The sequence below is a fragment of the Argiope bruennichi genome, chromosome 8 (genome assembly GCF_947563725.1).
Source record: "Argiope bruennichi chromosome 8, qqArgBrue1.1, whole genome shotgun sequence".
NCBI lineage: Eukaryota > Metazoa > Arthropoda > Arachnida > Araneae > Araneidae > Argiope > Argiope bruennichi.
This window is the reverse complement of record NC_079158.1, coordinates 18044688-18065643: the sequence shown is the minus strand read 5'-3', so window position 1 is coordinate 18065643 and position 20956 is coordinate 18044688. Positions and strand designations below refer to the sequence as shown.

Sequence of the window (20956 nt, the reverse complement as noted above, 5' to 3'; positions counted from 1 at the left end):
TTGCAGTATCTTACACTTTCAATTGTTAAATAACTAAAGTATGCTGGTATTTTTAATAATAATTTATTTCCACAAACTTCCAGCAAGAATAGGTTCCCCAAAACCTACTCGCATACTCTCTAATATATGTTATACCAAAAAATACCCAGCATATCATTGAACTTACAATAGCTGCGAAATATTAACATTTGCCACGAATCTAGAATTTTTATTCAAGCTATCGTATGATACTCTGAGAGTGTTTTGGCGATGAATTCCGGATTCAAATTTTTACTTTATTCGAGCTTTTCCCGGCCGATAGAAACTAAAATGTAACGCAGAATCCCAATTGTATAAAAAATTACATACTAAATTTGATATATTTAAGTTCTCACGTTTACATGCTTCTGAAAGTACAGACCGGCAGACGATCAACACCTTGTTGGATTTGGTTCAACATATTATAGGTGTCTACATTATGGATGTCAAATACGTGTACTGAATTTTAATCATATAGTTCTCTTCGTTTTGCAGTCATCGTGCTTACTTACAATCGGACATCCGGACGGATAAACTCCCAAGGAATGAATTTCGCTCAAAATATGACAGAATTGTACACATTTTGGATGAAGATTTTATACCCAATTTCATCCATTTAGTTCAAAGCATTTTTGAGTTATTTTTTTATCACAGACTGACAGACGGACGGATAGATATATTATCAAAATGTGTTTTTCGTACACAGGGAGATCTAAAAATGTGAAAATTTGTTGAAATCGCGAATATTTTTTTTTTTTTTTTTTGGCGATTACAATACTTTTTTTTATACTACGTATATGAGAACGTAAAAATATTATATATCTATTTAAGATGTACGTACACAATAGAAGATTTTTTTTCAATTTTAACTTTAAAAATCCAGTTTTTTCACAGTAGGTCATTAATATATGTTTAAACTCATTTCAGTGAGTAAAACCCATATTACACTAATTATTAATTAATTAATTAATGTACACGCGATGAGGGTAGAAACGCCTCTGTTCACACTGAGATGGAAGCGAAAAGTGTTAAGAATGTTTTCCCTCAATGTTTTTTACTGAAAGATTCTCATAGGGATCTCATCTTGACTATCTTTGGAAGGAATACCGCTGGTGTTAGAGAATTTTATTCTTGGTCTTGAAACTTTAGACTTGTATTAGTCTTCTTTCTTTGAGAGAGCTTGTTGGAAATAAATAAAAAAAATGTAGTATTTCGTTCGATAAATAAGAGAAAATGAAGTAATATGGGCTAATTTAAGTTTTGAAAGAAGTGGTTAAAAATAGATAAAATAAATAAATTAGTATTTAATATATATAAATTTATATATATATCATTTCAAAACTAAGGGCAATGGTGGAATTCTTATTTCTAATCAGCGTTTTTATAGCTTTCCTACAAAAGCAAGTTTACAAGGGTCTCCAAATAGTAGCTATAAACGATCTCTTTGTTTTTCTCTAAGTAGCCATTCATCTGCCTCGCACTTTCTAAATAAATTCTGTCGTACGCTGTAATTTTTTTATTGCCCAACTTGACTACCTACACTCACTTCATTTTTCATGGTACCTAAGAACTTTTGCTTCTATAATTGCATTTCTGCTTATTTCTGTATACAATTAATGGCTTATTAGAACGTAAGATCAATCGTTATTTGACATTATAATTCTAATTATAGTTTATTCCAAAATTATTCATTATAAAGTTTAAATTTTAAATCCCACTAAATGATTTCATTTGCATTACTTTACAATTAAATTAAAATTATACTAAAAATCTTAAATTCGCGTGGAGTTTGAGACCAGATGCATTGACAAAAATATTGGTTATAACTCATTCAATAAATAAAATTCATTTCATTTAAATAAAATGTATGGTTCTGTTAAATGGCTAGATGTTAAATTTATGCGCTGCTCATTGAGTATAGATGATGTGGTATTGGACATCAATTCCATAACAACATGAATATATTTTTGCCCCTTTCATCTATCTTCTAAACTTATCGGTATTGTAATTTCACTTTTATATTTGTCCTGTAAATTATCCAGATAATCAATAGAATCTTAGTTTTCATCGATGGAAGAAAATCATGCGATCAAATATTTGATGAAACAATGAAAACGATTGGTTTCATTCACAATAATAAAAATATTATTTTGAAATATAAAAACAATTTTTAGAAGTTAATGAAATCTATACTAAAGAATTTTACAGAAAAAAAATGAAAAAATAAATTTTTGGACTTTGAAACGGTATAAGAATCATTTTAATGTTGAATATTTTTGGAAGTTATTCCGAAATTAATTAAAATTTCAAATTTCAAAAAAAAAATCGCTACAATGTTTGTATTCCCATTCTCTATAGTATAATATGGACCAATACACTTTGATAACTATAAGTCAAATGGTATGGCCTGCAGAGCGCCAACACACACTCATATATTCATCTTTATTGTAAGTAAAAATTTTCTGTTGGATTTTGAAAATTACTTAGAATAATTTCAAAACCTGATTGAAGTGCTAATTTAAGAAGCTGGGAAAAAACTGAAATAATAAATAAGGGCAGGGAAAAGACAAATTAAAACACATTAATTCATTCAATACTATACCACTTGTCTGCCTTCATGCACGCTAGCAACTTGCATGGGCCAGAAGATCGATGGAAACAAAACGTGCCCGAAGAACAAACCATGGCCAAAAGAATCTATTGGACCTCATGTCTGATGGCACATTTAAATTCAGATGCTGTCGTGGGATCCTATCTTGCTATTCGAGCCCACTACGACTCTCTGTCTCTGTTGCACTGCTTATAACTCTTGATGTTTGAACCCGATTGCGATCTTGATGCTGCTCTCAGCAAAAGTTTCTTATATGACTTTGGCAACAATTGTTATTCGCTTCGTATAAGAGATTTGAATGGTGTTTATTGTTTGGTAGGTGATAACGCACGAGTTACAATTTTAGTGCTTATTCTGCTTGCATAATTTTAGGATTTTTTTTTCAGCTTAATGCCTCTCTGGATAAAAAGAGAAGTCATAGATTTTCCATTCATTTATTTTGGACACATACTGCATATTCAATGCCCGTTCTTTAATAAAAAACCCATTGCTTGCTGCCAGTCTCCAAATACAAACTGCTATAATGCAGGTATGTACATACATTATAGAATGATTGTATATATGTAAATCGTTTGAGAAATGAGTCAAGATGTTTTGTTTTGTGTTGTATTTCGGACATTGCTAACTTTCTGATGTTGCAGTTTCTGTTTCGGTATAGTTCATATCAGTTCGCTGTCAGTCGCTTAACTATGTAAACCAAATGGAGTGATCTCGAAATATTGAGATGCTATCTTTCTCCCCCTCCCCCAAATAAAAATGATTAGACAGATCTGAACGTCACAAATGTTCAGATTTATCTTCGAAATCCTTTGGCACAAGAGCGATTTCTAATTTGTATATCCTGAGGAAAATTCAGTTGTTTTTATTTTTAAAATCATTTTCGATCGATTGGAAACAAACTTTGATGCAAAATTACTACTTTGCAACAAGATCTTATATCAAATTTCATTCATCTAAATTGTTGCGTTTTTGAGTTATCAGGTGTATATGCATGTTAATGAGCAGATCGATAAATAATGAAATATTTGAAGATGTGATTTAAAATTTGATTCGGATCCATACTTTGGATGCTAAAGATGTACATGCAATGTGGAAGGTCTAGTCCGTTGTATTCGGTTTTTATCTTGTTCGCTTGTTCTCAGACAAAAAAATTCTGTAAATAGATTTTCTTCAAAATTTGACAGATTCTACAAGTAAGCTTCAAAGACCACATACCAAGTATCATTTGTCTAGCTCAACAGGATTTGGAATTATATTCTTCATATGCAATTAAAGTAACAGGCAAAATTCCAATTGATTTTGGAAGTCTCAAAAGTGGAAATTCATCGAAATATCGAGATTTTTTTGCCAATTTTTTATGATTACTATACTTTATCATTGCATACTTCATATATGAGAGACAGAAAAGGGATTTTTTTTTTAATCATGTACACTCGGGATTTTTTTCTTCTTTCGAAATTCTTGCATCTCAAGTTCCATTCGCATTTATTGACCATTGTGATCTTTGACTTTTCTTATGAAAGTCAAAATTATGTCAGTTCTACTATGTATAAGACGAATTAATATGCAAGAAAACATAATAGACATTTTATACAAAATTTTTAATAAATAATAAACAATACCCCCTGTTTCATTAAATGACAAAAGCTTCTGATAAAGATTCAAACCATTATAAAAAGATAACGTCTACATTTTTTGCTTTTTTATGGATTTCATAAAATGATAAAAAAAATCATAAATGAGTTCATAAAATCATTTATATACATTTTTAAATTCACTTTTCATTTCCAGATCCTTCTCTTTGGAAAACAAGTTTTAGAAGTAAGAGTTCATTTTCTGCTAGCCTTTAATATCAATAAAAGAAACATCCTATGTATTATTTCTATTATCAACACTCGTTGCTTACATTTTCGTACAAGAAATATAAGAAAAATATTGTAATTTTTAAAAAATTTGAACTCAGAATTTTGAAGAATCTTCCAGTTCAAGTCCTTTCTGAGTTCGAAAATCACATTTTTGGAAACTGTCTGTTTTTCTGAGATAAATATAATTAAAAAACACTTTAAGCTGGATGGATGAAATTTGGAATGCCTGGTCTTTACACCAAATTAGAAGATTTCTAACAAATTTTGGGCAAAACTTTTTTTAGTTAACAGGATTAATTACAAAATGAAGAGAACTACATCATAAAAATTCGGTACATATATTACACATTTATTATGTAAATATCTTAAATTTTGAACCAAATCTAAAAAGGGAGACAGTTGTCAAAAGTGAGAATCATGCAATCGTTTTTACTCAAACGCATAATGACTTTAATATATCATATTCGGTGTATTGTTTTGTGTTTGCAATTATAATTATGTATCAAATTTTGGTTTCAGTCGATTGGGGAAAATCGCACCTAAACAGCAAATCCATCTTTATTTGGCAGTATATGAGAAAGATTTGGCGAAATCACGCCCACTGGCTTTAATTAATACAAAATCTATAGTAATGAGTTTTTAAAGTATATACTTTATAAAGTCGTTTCTTTACTTTACTTTATAATTTGCTATTTGAATAAGGATTGTTGTGGTATTAAAAAAAAATTTCAGTTTTCTCGCATTGAAGCGTTTCAGTAGGAACTATTTCCAACATCCGAAATATGTCCGGGGCCATGGTGATTTGGTTGTAAGGTTACGGAATCTGAGATTCGAGACCCGATTCCACCGAATAACGTCGTGTAAGCGGGTCTGGTTAATCCGTTAAATCCGTAGAGGCCAAACGTCCTCTCGCTGGTGTAGTGTAGAAGGTAGGAGAGAGTCTGCCATATCAGGTGTCGTCCTCGTCATCTGACCGCGGTTCAAAATTAAGAGCATCCCTAAGTAGCCCTACTGCTTTATAAAACAGGTCGTTGACGTAACTAAACTAAACAAATTATGTGCTACATTTAAAAAAAATATTTTTAATAACATTTTATATTTGTAAAATATAGTGACGTACAAGAATGTTAAGAAATAGTGTTAAGGAATATAAATATGTTTAAATTTATACTTGTTCAAGATTTAAATCGATAATATTTCTTGCGAAAATTCTTGAAGTAGTTGAACAACAATAGACCTAAATTTATTCAGACTAAGTGAATACCAGATCCAGATATCCCAACATTTTGGAATTTTTCAACCGTTAAATATATAATATAAGTATAAACTTTTGCAAGTCAAAATGTATGATCCTTTCAGGAGAAATAATAGGTGTCCATTTTTCACGGTACTATAACTTACATAAAAGCAGAGTTTTCTTTCCGAAAATAATGTCTGACCAGCCAAAAGAAGCAAAGCCTTTTTTGCCCACCAGCTTTCAAATCGATTTGATTCTGAAACACCAGCTTTGGAACTCCTTTTCTTCTCAGGTACTGTTTATTTCTTTTTACGGAAGTATTTTATTCGATTCGGTTTTTTAAGTCTCCCTATTTAGAGCCAGATATCGCTTTAAATGTTTGGTAGAAAGGATTCCATAACCATTAAAGGGTCTTTTAAACATGAATAGTTCCAGTTTAGAAACCGCTTCCAATTTTTCATTCCATTTCTAGGCAACACTTCCCAAATGGGCATTCGAATAGTTTATAAACTTGTTTAAAGTAACGAGTATTTTTAAAGATGATTGAGTAATGATCTTTTTTGAATTACTTATATTCAAAACAAGCATTTTGAGGATTTTCCTGCATTGAAGAAAAAAAGTACGCAAAAGAATAACATGAAAGAGAGAATATAGTTATTTTCAGATTAAAATTAAAATACGTCCTGTAGTTTCCTTGTAAAAGAAACTGACAAATGATTCTATGTATCGATTAAGTAAATGATAAGCATACTCATTTTTCTTTGAACTTTCTATTACTTTTTTAAATTGGTAATAAAGATCAAGCTCTTAGAAAGTTTAACTAAGATTTTTTTATATATTTAATATTTTTAGATGATTGTAAAAATTAAATTTTATAATTTATATTTCATTTTTTTTCTTTACACGCTATGGTTTTGTAAATTCTTATATTGATGGGAAGAGTGTTGTACATTTATTATGCTATTAAAATCAGAATTTGCACTTTTTTTAAGTTGTATCTTATTTTACTATTTTTTATTATTAGTTGTATTTATCTTTATTAAGTTATATCTATTTATTTTTAGTTTTGTACTATTTATAAACAGTAAGATAAGGATGGCAAATTAAGAAAAAGAAAAATTATAATTGTATGCAATTTTATCTTTTTTAAAGGTGCTATTTTACCTTGTTCCGAATCTGGATTTACTAAGGAGGGAATATAACTAATCTCAATGGTACATCTTTGAAAGTTTACATCCATATTAGCATAAAATTTTATATTTCCACGTTATTGCTCAGTATTTTGAAAGTCGGGTAATATCGTGATCATATTGTGCATTTTAGAGCAATTTGGATTCGTAAAGGTAAAAATTGTTGAATAACTTGTCTCTTTTAGTCTTCTATTGGATAATTCTGCTGTGTACTTTACCGTAAATGCTGTCGGTATTCTTCGACAGCTGTTTGTTGTTCTTTTATACTTATTGAAATGACAGCTTTACTTACTCTCCACTGAAAATTATAGAGTGAAGTGTTTTTTCAACAATCCATAATTCATCTTTGCAACTTTGCTTGCATGTCCTCCTAAATAGAGCTCCGTTTTCAGAAGACACTTCTATTGTCCTATCAAGAGTCATATTTGAATTTCTCTTTTCCAAAGTTGTTAAAAAGCCGTCAAATGATGAATTCATAGTATAATTGTGGCATTAAATACTTTACACGGATTTCTAATTAAAATTTTCTTTTCTCCTTCTGCGTATATCGCCTTATTTGCTCATGATTAATATTTTAATATTTTCTCTCACCTTGATCCTTAAAATACCGGCGATGATGCATGGCACAGGATCAGTTATTCATGGTGCAGTGTTTTGTTCGTGACCTAATGTACAAGAAGCGAAAGTCAGAATTAGAAAAGTTATCTTTGCAGATTATGTTCATATTTATAAACAACCTTCGAAATTACTTATCAAATTATAGTGCACAAACTGGAATATACAGGGCATTTCTGAACTCCAGATAAAACTGGGGGAAAGGTAGAAAACATCAATATGAATAAGAATCGCATAGAAAAGCAGGATCCTAAATGCCACTCTCAAGTGATAGAGACATGAAAACAAAGCAAGGGCACAATACAAAAAGCAGTATTAACCCTTAACTTGGGAGGTGAAAACTTAGGGGAGAAGGGGTTTACGAGACCGCATTTTCCCTTTTTTTTATCGACCCTTAATTGACCCTATTTTTTTTTTATCGATATTATTTCTACACAGAAACTTGTGAACATTCGAAACATGGTTTTCGAGGGCATTTTAAACATATTGGTTAGGAACTAATATAAAAAGCATCCTGTAAATTTTGTAACTATTTCTCTTGGTATATTAAAATTGCATACAGGCAAAATTCTTGGCATACAGAAATTTTTCAAAATACATTATCGCTAAAATTAATTATATTTTGAAATACATATCAAAATTAGTATAATGCGAACTTTCATCGGAAAAAAAGTTCTGTATAATTATCTTCATCATTAAAATCGCTTTCTGCTTCATTTAAAAGGCTCTGAAACTCTGCTTCATAATGAGAATCAGTAGATTTGATGATATTTCGAGGACCAAGTTTTAGAGCCCTCTGCTAAGTCTTGTATAAAACTAGAACACTAAGGTGTGCGGTGTCACAGCCATTGTGCAGAGAAATAGCTGAAATATTTTTTTTAAAAAAGCATCCGCTGAAACCGGTTGAAAAAGTGAATGTATAGTGAAGGGCACGACACAAGAAACTACAAGGTCAATCCATTCGATTGAGTTAAAAATAGAATTGGGGTGACCGAAAGTCCATCCTTAGTGGTCTGAGATACCATACCTCCCCAGTTAAAGGTTATGAACTTTATTACATAAAAGAATAAAAGTATATAGAATGTATGAGTAATCCCTTCCAACGGTATTCATGCACGATTGATACTTACTCTGCATGGATTGATGAACATTTTCTAAAAATGAATATCCGAGAACTCGCCATCCATATTTGCCTCATTGAGTCACCGGCTACAATATAATGAGGAATAAGCGTGCCCTGATTTCGGGAGCTCTGTTACAGCGACACTTATTGATTTGGAATTTTATTCTTAATAAAGTTTTATATCTCTCCTCCAGATTTTTCGTGGAATTCAGAAGACCTTGTAGTGAAAATCCTCAAATAATTCTTCAAATCTGTAAATTAAAAAATATATATATGTATAATTCTTTTAAGAATTTTGCTTTTTACATAAAATAAATATTTTCATAAATGCTTTCATAAACATGCCTGTGCGGTAAACAGCTATAGCTTTCTTCAAAGTCCCATTAAAAAAAGCAACGGATTCTATAATCCGGAAATCCAATACGCCACTTTGTCTGATGGGAAGAGACTGAATTGCATAAATTGAAGTTACGGTTGATTATTATGTTTCAAAAGTATGCTTTCGGATTTATGTGGTAAAAAAAAGTGAGAAAATATGCTGAAATCCAACAAGATTATTTACAATTTCTTAATACAAATTTTTATAATTATTAAATTCTATTTTTTGCAAAGGATAAACAAGTTGGATTTATTTAAAATAGCTCAAACATTTATGAAAAGATGCCAGCTCATATAAAAATACGGATTACTGTTGCAAAATATGCCATGCACAAGATACAATATCCTCAACTATTTAAAAATTTTTAGAATTTAATTATCAGTTCAAGAATTAAAATTTGATTCCATATAATTGACGCTACGATTTAGTAAATTTAAGAAATATCATTTTAAGATTACGTTACATTAATAACAATACATTATAAAATTAAAACTAAAAAGTGCTAATAATATTAATTATAAAAACTATTATATTTTCATACATCTTTAAAATTTTTTCTCAAATTTATTCTGAACTTATTTACCGACGCCTATAGATCAAGATTTTACTTTGCAGAAAAAAAAATTGCTATATTGACATTAATCTTTAATGTTTTGCCTAACATTTTCTCTAAAACATTTAAATGCCAATAAAATGATGAAAGCATAAATCGTATATTTTAATAATAATTTGGAACTTTAATACTAAAAATACATTCGACAATTTTTAATGCAGACTTAAAACTACACTTTCTGTTTCTTAAAAAATAAAAATTGACAGTAGTAATTATATTAGCAATGTTCGTATCGTGCTGTTTTTTTAGACGGGCGATAGTATAAAGTACTTAAGTGAGGAATATTTTTTTGAAAATCGTGAAGTATTTTTGAACGAGGATAAATTCTAAGTTCATTCGAATAATAAATAAATCATATAGAAGTGCAGCTGTAAATGTCAATTTTTAATTGAATTCAATTACCATACTTTTCGAATCTATCAATTGGATTTCGAAAAAAGTAGACTTCTATCAGTCAAAATATATAGCCTTTTTTCAGAAGAAATAATAGGATATCATTTCTCTGGCCTATAGTTTGGAAAAAAAATCTTTTTGAGAATAGAAATCCTTTGACCTGAAGAATCGGAGGACTTTCCGGGTACTAGCCTTCAAATCAATTTCATTTCGAAACAACAACTTCAGAATTCTTTTTTTCGTTTATTTTCTTTTCGGATGTAATTTATTCAGACTGAATTTCCAGTGGATTCCATTAAGTGACAGGAGTTCTTGAGGCATGTAAAAAAGAAGTTCATTATAGGGATTTCAAACGTCACACGTTCCAGTTTTGATATCACTTCGAATTCTTCATCGATTCAACCCTCGATATTTGTTGATGGGGGAACCAACACCATTTTATTCAATTTGTAACCTCTCTGTCTGTTTTACACATTCTTGTGGAATATCCACGATTTTCTTTACAACATTTTACCTTTATTCAGAAATATCATCTTGTTTTAGGCGAATTGCTTTCCAAAACACCTCATGTTAACCTTTTTTTTTTTATTTTAATATTGAGTTTTATAATTAGGTATAGACATTAGCTACGCTTTTTAATACTGTTCCATAATTTACATCATTGTTGCATTTTCTCGTAACTCACATTTTTACGCTTTTAGACGTTTGGATTTGGTAGACATTACATATTTGGATTTTATTATAAATTAATACAAATATTTTAAATCCATGAATGTGTCGCATCTTATCCAAAAACGTTTTTTTTTTTTTTTTGCCATAAAATGCAAACTCAAATTTGAAATCTTCATACTACTTCTGTCAACATTTTTGCTAGATATTAGAATAATATAAATTAAAAATATATCAAGTATGTATATTGTAAGAATTTTTGTTCTTGTAAATGATACACCAGAAACAACACATACTATAAAATTTTAAGTAGCAAAAACGAGAATATAGATTTAACTTTGTTTTAAGTAAAGTTTAATTTACGTTTTACTAACAAAGGATTATTTCACAAAATGGAAATGTAAAACAAAATGTCTGATCAAAATTGTCTTGTTTAAACACTAATAAATGTACGTTCGGCGATTAATCGCTGTGACGTGTTTAATACAGTACCGTCTAGTATCAACACATTGGTGTCCAGTGGAAAATATCTGTTATAATAATTAAAATTATCTGAACAAACAATATTGCACCAAACAAAAGAATTCTGATTAGATGTGCAAATGGCATAGTGCTAACAATTACCAGACTGTCGAATGTGCAAAGTGGACTCATTTTTCCAGTCCGAATAAATAAAAAAATTGGATTCGCACCTAAAATTGTAATTACAAGACTACATATCCAATTTCATTCATTTAAATCATTGCGATTTTGATTCATCGCATTCAAATCCATGAAAAAAAGTACATACGGTCACCCCTTTGTAGGATTGTGCTTTAACGTTTGATGCTTAGCAATACATTAGCTGTTTAATCTATGTGGCAAATTTTTAGTTGTTTATCTGTCGTCGCTTTGTCGACAGATCGAGTGAACTTATATTTGGACAATCAGACAGAACGATTCCCTCCAAATGGATTTCCTTTAAAATTTGACGGAATCCTACAAATTTGAGAAAATAACCAATTTTCATCCCTCTGTCTTAAAGTGTTTGAGTAACAGAATTTAAAGATAGACAAATTTAATTCCAAAAGTGTGTTTTAGGACGGAAACGAGAAGACTCGTCGAAATCTCGAGTTCGAACGTTCTAATGATTACGATACTTTTTCTTTGAATACTTCGTATATGAAAAAGTAAAAAGAGATTTCACGCTTCTGATTTAATCATGAATGATTAGAGGATTTTCTTCTTGGTTTGTTTTCAACAGAAAATAAAATCAAGAATGAATATTAGATAGTATCAATTTTAATTTTATTGCCAAATTTTAATAAGCTTCTATTACCCTGCGGAGACTAATTATTCAGTATACAAGACAAATTATTATTACAAATTTGGTGTAAAGATCATAAAGTGGGATCTCCTTTCATCTGAAATTACAACAAAAGTTCACGAGTGATTTTTGTAATGAATGTTAAAAGTTAATGCGAGTAAATTACATTAAGTGCACTTATTTCTTACTGGTTACTTTTATTTTGCACTTATTTTTGTTGATTACTTACGCTGTTTCTACTGATTATTATCAGTCTTAACGAAAATGAAAAATAAAATGTCGAAAAAATTATAATTTAAAGCATTTACTTATATTTGACTTCTCTCTAATTTCAAAACTTTCTTTAAGTAAAGAAGAAATATTATCATGACTAATTGATTTTTTTGAAATATATGTAAACATATTTTAACTGTACGTGGATGAAAAGATGGAACTTTGGACATTTTCCTTTCGATTTATTTCATCAGGGAAGCATAATTTGTACAGACAAGAAGCGATAAGTGATGCGTCAGTCTACAACGGGACACAAAGGCAAAGGAGACACATTTTTCTCTTCAGTAATTTTACTGTGAGCATTTGATAGGGATTTAGGTGTATTAGCAAACGGAACCGTGGGTATTTTTAAAAGAATGTTGTAAGCATTATGGACTTATATCCCTTCGCTCGGAACGCAAGAAAATGCTTAAGTAATCAGTTTTCTAGAGCACGTATTAAAATGAATTAAATAAAATCAAGAAATAAGGAAACATAATATTGGGAAATTCAGATTTAATTTAGACTTAAAAAAATATAACGCTTTATAATACAAAAAAGACTTGCTTGCGAATATAATTTAAAATAAAGATGGAGTAAACATTGTTTCTAATACTTAGAAATTTTCTTTTCTTGTCTCATAATATTCAGCAATTCCTGTTTTTTAAAGATTCATTTTCGATTTTTCCAGGGATAATTGGGGGATAGAATAATAATTTATTACTCGAAATTCAGAGTATTAATTAATGATAATTGAAATGCAATATTCTATGAAATACAATCAATTTTTAATGAAAACAATTTTGGGTACTTGGAAGGTAAAATAAATTGTCAATAAGCATATATTTCCTTCAAAACGGTTAGTTATTGTGATCGTAAATTAAAACATGCATTCCCAATTACCCCCTTGTTTCTTGTGTCACTAGAAACATACAGGGATAATTTTGAGCGTTGGTGTATCTGAGACTGATTAATTTATTTAATAATTAGGAATAAGTATAAGCCGATAATTTAGGAGTAACTATTGTTTAATGAGTTTACAGGATATGATTATATATTTACATAAATTACAAATCTATTTTCTTTCTCCTACCTTCGTTTTAAATTGATGTTGTTAAAAACCAACAACTTAATTGGAAACGAAATTCTTAAATTCGTTTCCAATTATCCCCACTATTAAAAGAAATTTTCTCATCAAATCATCATGAGGCATACATAACGCCATCTATTGGATTCTGAGAAATAATAATGTTGCGAAATAAAACTGAATAAGTCGTATTTGTACGATGTAGAAACAAAGGAACGTCATTACTTCTAATTAATTTCTTAATTTAATTTTGCAATGTAGGCAAGAACTTTCAAACATCCCGCATATTTCGTATACGAGAAGGTAAAAATGAAGTAAAACTTTTCAAACAGTATTGATGTAGTGATCTTTTATGAAATTCGTCTGCAAAATTTTCAAAACTGATTGCCCACTCTCCGATGGCATCAGAGGTAGAAAACAATGATGGAAATCTCCATTCCTTGTGAAACGATCCGAAAATACGCTCCTTTCTGTTAGCTTCAGTCGGCGCCGAAGCCTCACAATCAATTTTATTTTTTACTTTTGCAGGTTTCTTTTTTTTATTCTGGGAGGGGATGTTCCATCGAAAAGGCTTCACTTTTCAACTTCATTACGCTTTTCCTGGCAGAGTGGAAATACGTCACTTCCGATTCAAACTCAGATTGAGACGATTTCACAACTTAATAATGTCTCTCACTTTCAAGTTGAAATTGAGTTTAAAAATAGGAATGAGGCAATTATTTTGAAAGTTGAGAATATTTGGGTAGAGAAATGTAATTAAATCTTTGGAATAGGGTTTTAATTAGAGTATATTGATAAAAAATACTTTAGAACTGATTTGGAAATTCTCCGCTATCTTTGGGCCGCGGTGGTCTGGTTGTAAGGTCTCGACTTCGAAACCGGAGTGTTTCAGGTTCGGGACCCGATTCCACTGAAGAACCATCGTGTAAGAGGGTCTGGACACGTTAAATCCGTTGGAGCCAAACATTTTCCAGCTGATGTGGTGTGGCATGCCGTGGAAGCTTGGAGAGGGTGGGCCAGTTCAGGTGTCGTCCTCGTCATTCTGACCGCTATTCAAAATTACGTGGTTCGTTCCAAAATAGCCCTTGTTACTTTAAAACGGGACATTAGTATAACTAAACTAATCTCCCTTATCCTCTGCTAACTTGAATCCTATGAAGTGCGGTTTAGTAGTAGAAAGTAATTTCTGCGACAAATAGCATGTTAAAAGTATTCATTTTTTCTGCCATATTTGCTACCTGAAATAATCTAAATCAACGAGTGGATTTTGCTGCATAGCTTTTATCTGTTGCTAAGAAATGGCAAACTGTCGTTAAATCACTAAACAAAAAATTAAAAAAAATATCCTCTCAGAAATGTGAATGAGGGGTATTCATTATGGTTCTTTCAACATAATTGATAACACTACATATATTTGCTGAAAAATCAACCACAGACTATCGCAAATTACTTTCTACATTTCTACAAACTTTGTTTCTTCTGTTAGAGAGTCAAAATCGTCATCTAAAGATTTTTCCCACAGTATCGCATTTCGTTTTCTTTATCGATGCCAATTTTTCGGTATCTAATCACATGATAAATTCTTGAAAAAAGTATCAGTTGTTGATTTTATATAAAATAATGAACATTATAGATAGTTCCGGATGCTACCACGTTCCTAGATTTAATGATTTCCAAATTCCAAAGTTATTGTATATAAAGTAATCCCACATTTCAAAGTTATTGTATATAAAGTAATCCCACATTTCAAAGTTATTGTATATAAAGTAATCCCACATTTCAAAGTTATTGTATATAAAGTAATCCCACATTTCAAAGTTATTGTATATAAAGTAACCCCACATTTCAAAGTTATTGTATATAAAGTAATCCCACATTTCAAGGTTATTGTATATAAAGTTATCCCTTATTCCAGAGTTATTGTATATAAAGTTATTGCTTTTTATTACAACATAAAATACCGGTTAGAATTTACCCTACAATGAAAACAGTCAGTTATAACTGAAAACATTATACCGTTAACAATTAAAAAATGGAAGCTGAATACCTGTTATGTCCTACAGATCCAATACTTATGTAACTTTTCAACTTGCCCTGCAATTGGTTCCATAGTATTTGATTACATTTGAAGCAAAAATAAATAAACAAACCTTAGAAAATGATATTTAGAAAAGCGGGAAAACATTTTTATCTTGCATTTAGAACACTAAAGAAACACGCGTTTCCCGCTCGTCAGTGCGTCATTATTTCATATTGCATTCGTTGTTCCCAATTACTCCTAGCTTTTAATTATCTTTCTTAACCCTAAATATCCTGATTTACAATGTAGAAAAATGTGAAATGTCTAATAAAATGTTAATAGTTGAAAAATGTGTCGCCGATTACTGGATTACTGGATTAACGGATGTAGATGACTTGAAGGTAATAAGACTCAACAGGGTAAAAAAAAATATATTCACCTGAAATAGTTTTTTTTTTTCCATTTCTTTTATTTATCTTTGTAAAACTTGTAATTTTGCACTTTCTGCATTTTCCATTTCTTGTTTACAACTGATAAAAATAAATGATGTAAATTATAACTTTGAAAATATTTGCAAAACATTTCATTACATATTTTAAACATTTTTCAGATAAATTATATTGAAAAAAAGTAATAAACTTGGAAGGTTGATTTTTAATTTTTCAAAAATTGTTGCTTTCTTATAAAAAAGCATCGTGTTTATATGTGATATTAATACTAATTTCTGTAATCAACCTACGAAAAATAGCGATTTTATCGAATATATGTCACAAGTTAGGGAACTGGGGAATAAAAATATCGGCACTATCACATCCAAATGATCATATGACAAATTTCCAGAGATTTTTTTTGATTAAAAATACTTATATGTTAGCTGCACCAGCTCTAAAATTGTTAAATATATGGCTTTTCTATGTTAATTTAAAAGGCCATATATCAATGGTAGATCTAGCTGCTTCATCAAAATTTACTACGTTTTTCTGTATGTGGTTTTAACACCCATCGTTTTGATATATCACCTACAATATTCAGCATAATCCGCGGTTTCTTTAAAGTAAATTACGAATTCGAGAATTTTGTTATTAAAAAATCATTGCTTAATTAAGAAGAATTATAAAACGAGGCATGGAAAATGCACTACAATTCTTTTAAACTGGTTATACGATAGTGTAATCCTCTGCAAATTAAACGAAAGCGGTCTAGTTGCTCTAATCCCTTCAAAAAGATACTTGTTTATATAACTAAAAAAAAGAAATTTAATTACGATATAAAATACAACTCCTTTAGTTAAAAATGATTAGCAAAAACGCAGTTTCCAATTGCAAAGTTGATAAATCAGCAAATATGCTCATAAAATATAGAATGGTTATAATTAAACTGCAAGTTTTTGAAGGGGACTGTAAAAGAAAAACTACTTGGAGTATGTTGAAAATTTTTTATATATGTTATATTTACAACATGGGGAAATGAATTAAGCAATAAAAAAAAGTAGTTCAACTTTTTGTCATAGGTGGCGTTTTTTAATGACAATATTATATACATTGTAATTGTAAAATTTTTCTTTGTTAAAATATGAAATGCGTAACGTATTACAATATTTATTCAATATGTGATCCTTCATGTCCTATAAAATGCTGTTGACGCAAGGCAGCGTGATCCACAGTACCACCTAATGTTTCCTGTTGAATTTCTAGGACATGTCTAGTAATGCTGCTTTTTAAAGCAAAAATAGAGTTAGGTTTGCCCTTGTTGTAGACGCGATCTTTTAAATATCCCGCCCAGCCCAGCAAGGATTCAAATCTGGTGAGCGAGGTGGCCACGCATTTTGGAAACATTTGTTAACTATACGATCCTCACTAAAAGTTCTGTGAAGCAGTTGTGTAACACAATGAACTATGTGAGGTGGTGCTCTATCTTGCATGAATATTGTTGAATCGAGGCAGCACCAGCAGGGATCACACAATTTACACAAATTTGAGTGTAACTTGTGCCTGTAATGGTGCAGCGAACTAGCCCTGTTGATGAAAGATTTTCGAAAAAATAATGGACCAATAATGAAGTCAGCAGTCATACAGAACCAAACCGTAACAAACGTTGGGTTAACAAGGGTTTCCCACAAACAATATGCGGATTTGATAAGCCCCATATCCTTCAGTCATGGGTATTGATTTGTCCAGATAAAGTAAAATGTGCTTCATCAATCCACAAAATCTTTCGAATCCATGATTCGTTTTCATCAATTTTGGCAAGAATGAAGTTGTCAAAACCAATTCTTTGTTATTCTTTGCCTCATTGCAAAATTTTAATTTTATTTTTATACGGATAGTGTCATAAAATGTATCGCAAGACCTTGCGTACGGTCGCTCATGGTTTTGATAAAATCTTTGCTATACTTCTAACGCTTACAGGTCGCTGAACCTTGCCACTGACCTTGAATCAATTGCTTCCCTTATCTCTTTCGCAACTTCCTGATTCACAGATCTTCTTCCTCCAGTTACAGGTAGCACTCCGAGTTCTCCTGTAGCTTCAAATTTATTAATCATTTTCTTTAAGCCATACACAGACCTTTTCTCAAAATTTTGAGACGGAAATATTCTTTCAAAGCAGCATTATAATTGCTGTTCTTTTAGTAATAACATTTTGGAAATTATATTTATATCTTTTAGTAATAGCATTTGGTTATTAAAAATATTTAATATATTAAAACTTATATAATATTCTCACTAATATTTGTTAAACCATGATTTCTCCTTCAAAAATGCCTAGATGCATAGAAATCGAATTTTATATCATTGGAAAATTTACTAGTGAATTATTAACGTATTCAGTCCCTTTTTTCTCCTTTACCTGAATATTAAATCTGAAAAGAAGCATTCAGTAAACCATATATCCTTATCTATTTCATCCATTATTTAAATGTTTCCTCCATTATTTTGCAGTTATATGTTCAGAAATTATATCATCGACACATCAAAACGTCATGCAAAATAGAAGTACTTCGTTAAAATACTTTACTATATCTTCTCCATTCTGTAAATATATCTAGGAAAAGTTTTTTCCTAACAAATCTTCCATATATAATAAATACATGGCTTAAAATTTATCATTTCAAGTTGTTAACCTTATAAATATGTAAATAGCATTTGAACAGATTTATATGTGTGATTACAATATTAAATCACTTCTCTTGAGAATTTAGCGCTTCTTATGCAAATGGAAACTGTGACATATTCGACTGAATGTCTAAATGTGCCTGGAGTTCGATTTGAATTTTAATGGAAGGGCTCAATATAATTTACATCTGATTATTAAAATTTAATTAGAAATTGCAGAATACTGGAAATTTTCTAGGAATATTCTACGAGTGAATCCATATAGCCATTAAATACATATCTATATCAAACCATACTTATGTGATTAGGATCAATTCCAAATATATATTTTTGAAAATATTCTTATGTTTGCTAAAAAATATATATGTCGAAAAGTACTTTCAAATACATCGTAACAAGTAATTACAATTAGAAAGGAATTCTAACAAAGCTCATTAGATTATTATTAGAGAATACATTACTTTTATTATTTGAGAATGCAATTATGACTGCTTTCTTTCATATTCTAGTATTTAATATGAAGAAATTCTTTGTTCGTGAAGTACTATTCACATTTGTTTGCACTGACTAATGTTTATTAATTCTCCTGAAAATATCTAATGGATCTATTTTCAGTTTTGATTTTACTCTATTTGATAAGTTATGTTTCACATACTTTAATGAGAAATATTCTTAGATAAACTATTGAAATTATAAAAAAAGGCGAAAATGATCTTATGTTTTATTAAAGCTTTCAAACGCATGTTACATTAAAATATCAGGCATAGACTATCTTACATGCCAATGTAATACTTACTATTAATAGCTTTTAATGGATCTCGGATCTGAAGTTTTCTTCTTAGGGTTATGCTTTTAACTTCATAACAGTGAAAGCGCCTTTTCTTTGATGCAGAAATTTATCTAAAGATGACGGTGAAAATAGAGAATCAGGAATTATAAAAAAGGATGGATTTCAATAGATGAAAAATTTAACCCTTTGCAGTCGGAAAAGTAATTCGATGCATAATTATTCACCTAATACATGTACTTGTTTATTACACCAAAACATAAATATATACAAATGTTGAATTTCCTTGAAAAATGAATCTACAGCTTTTTGCCCTTCTGTAGGTGTTTTTAACAATCAAAATTAGAAAATAAATAAATAAAACTTCAGAATGATGCACCGTCTTGAATGATGAATGAGAGGCACTATCCGAGTGCAAAGACTTCAAGTATGATAGACCATACAGAAAATATTTTTTGTGAAAGTGAAATTATTAGCAATCACAATGAGAAAATGTGAGTTAATTTTCTTAATTATTTACACCAAACAATCATAACAAAGCAATTTTCTGAAGAAAAAAATATTATATTTCGGTTTACTATCTATTTACTCAATGAAAAGCATAATGTTTAGAATTTCAACAAATTATAATCTGATGGGAAAAAAATTTTAAATCTATGTTTGAGCTTTCGAAAAGATCGAAGAGTCCATTTCTTTCGAATTGCGGATTAAGTGATTCATTAATTTTTATATTTTGATTTCAAACTGCAATAAAAAGTTAAACAATGAAATTCTGAAAGCAGTAATGACTTCATTATGCTACAACTTTTGGAAATTGCTAAATGTTTATTTTTATTAGTACATAATTTCTCTGAAAAATTGCTTTCCACTAGAGCAACGTTTCTTCAGGAAAAAACTGTCTAGACTTTTTTTATTTCAATAAATACTAACATGCAGAGCACAGTATACAATTGTGGCATTTTAATTTGAAAAAAAATATTTTTATTAATTTGTATATTTATCTGTTTAATGCTGAAAAGTTAAAATAGCTTCAAAGTCTCACTAAAAAAAAAAAATAGAAAATAATTGTAAAATTTTTTTTCCAACAAATCATCCGTCTCAACTTGATAAAATGTTCAAAGAAAAGAACAGAATTTTTTTAACGCAAAGGAAAAAAAAAAGAATGATAATCATTGGACTAGAAAAATCTTTCAAATTTAGCAAGTAAAATATCACTTCAGTCTGCTACATTCTCCAATATGATGAGGATAATACATAGTGACACAACTATGAAATTTTATCCTTTTTATTCACTAAATGTTTCAAACTGTCGCATACAGAATTGGCGACAAATGGCCGAACTCGTTAAGAACTTCTTTTTTTTTCTTGCAACTTTTCAGAAACTAAATGGCGTAGTGGAAACATGTTTTTCCTTTTGCATGATTTTGGTTGTTGTTTTCATTTTCAATATAATCCTTCCAAGTCCGATCGTTAATGTTTGGAGACACATTTATTCTAATAACGTTCCTTTATGTCAGCTTATAAGACTTCCAAAGCTGGTGCCTGAAGAGCTCATTTAGATTATGGTCTTAGATGTTTCTTTGGCTGACATATAGCAGTTTCTTAACCTAGGAGTGTCAAACGCATCTGTAATACGTACACGAACTTTCTTTCTTAAAGCTTTTGACGCATATCTCAA

At 30.0% G+C, this 20956-nt stretch overlaps 1 protein-coding gene across 1 annotated transcript in view; it reads left to right on the top strand.

Moving 5' to 3' along the window:
• Positions 1–3051: 3051 nt before the first annotated feature.
• LOC129981979 (uncharacterized) overlaps positions 3052–20956 on the top strand; it is a 121114-nt gene continuing 103209 nt past the window's right edge. The window contains exon 1 of the mRNA XM_056093055.1: positions 3052–3158. Within this exon, the coding sequence (XP_055949030.1) occupies positions 3153–3158 (6 nt within the window). The 5' untranslated portion in view covers positions 3052–3152. The remainder of the gene's footprint in view (positions 3159–20956) is intronic.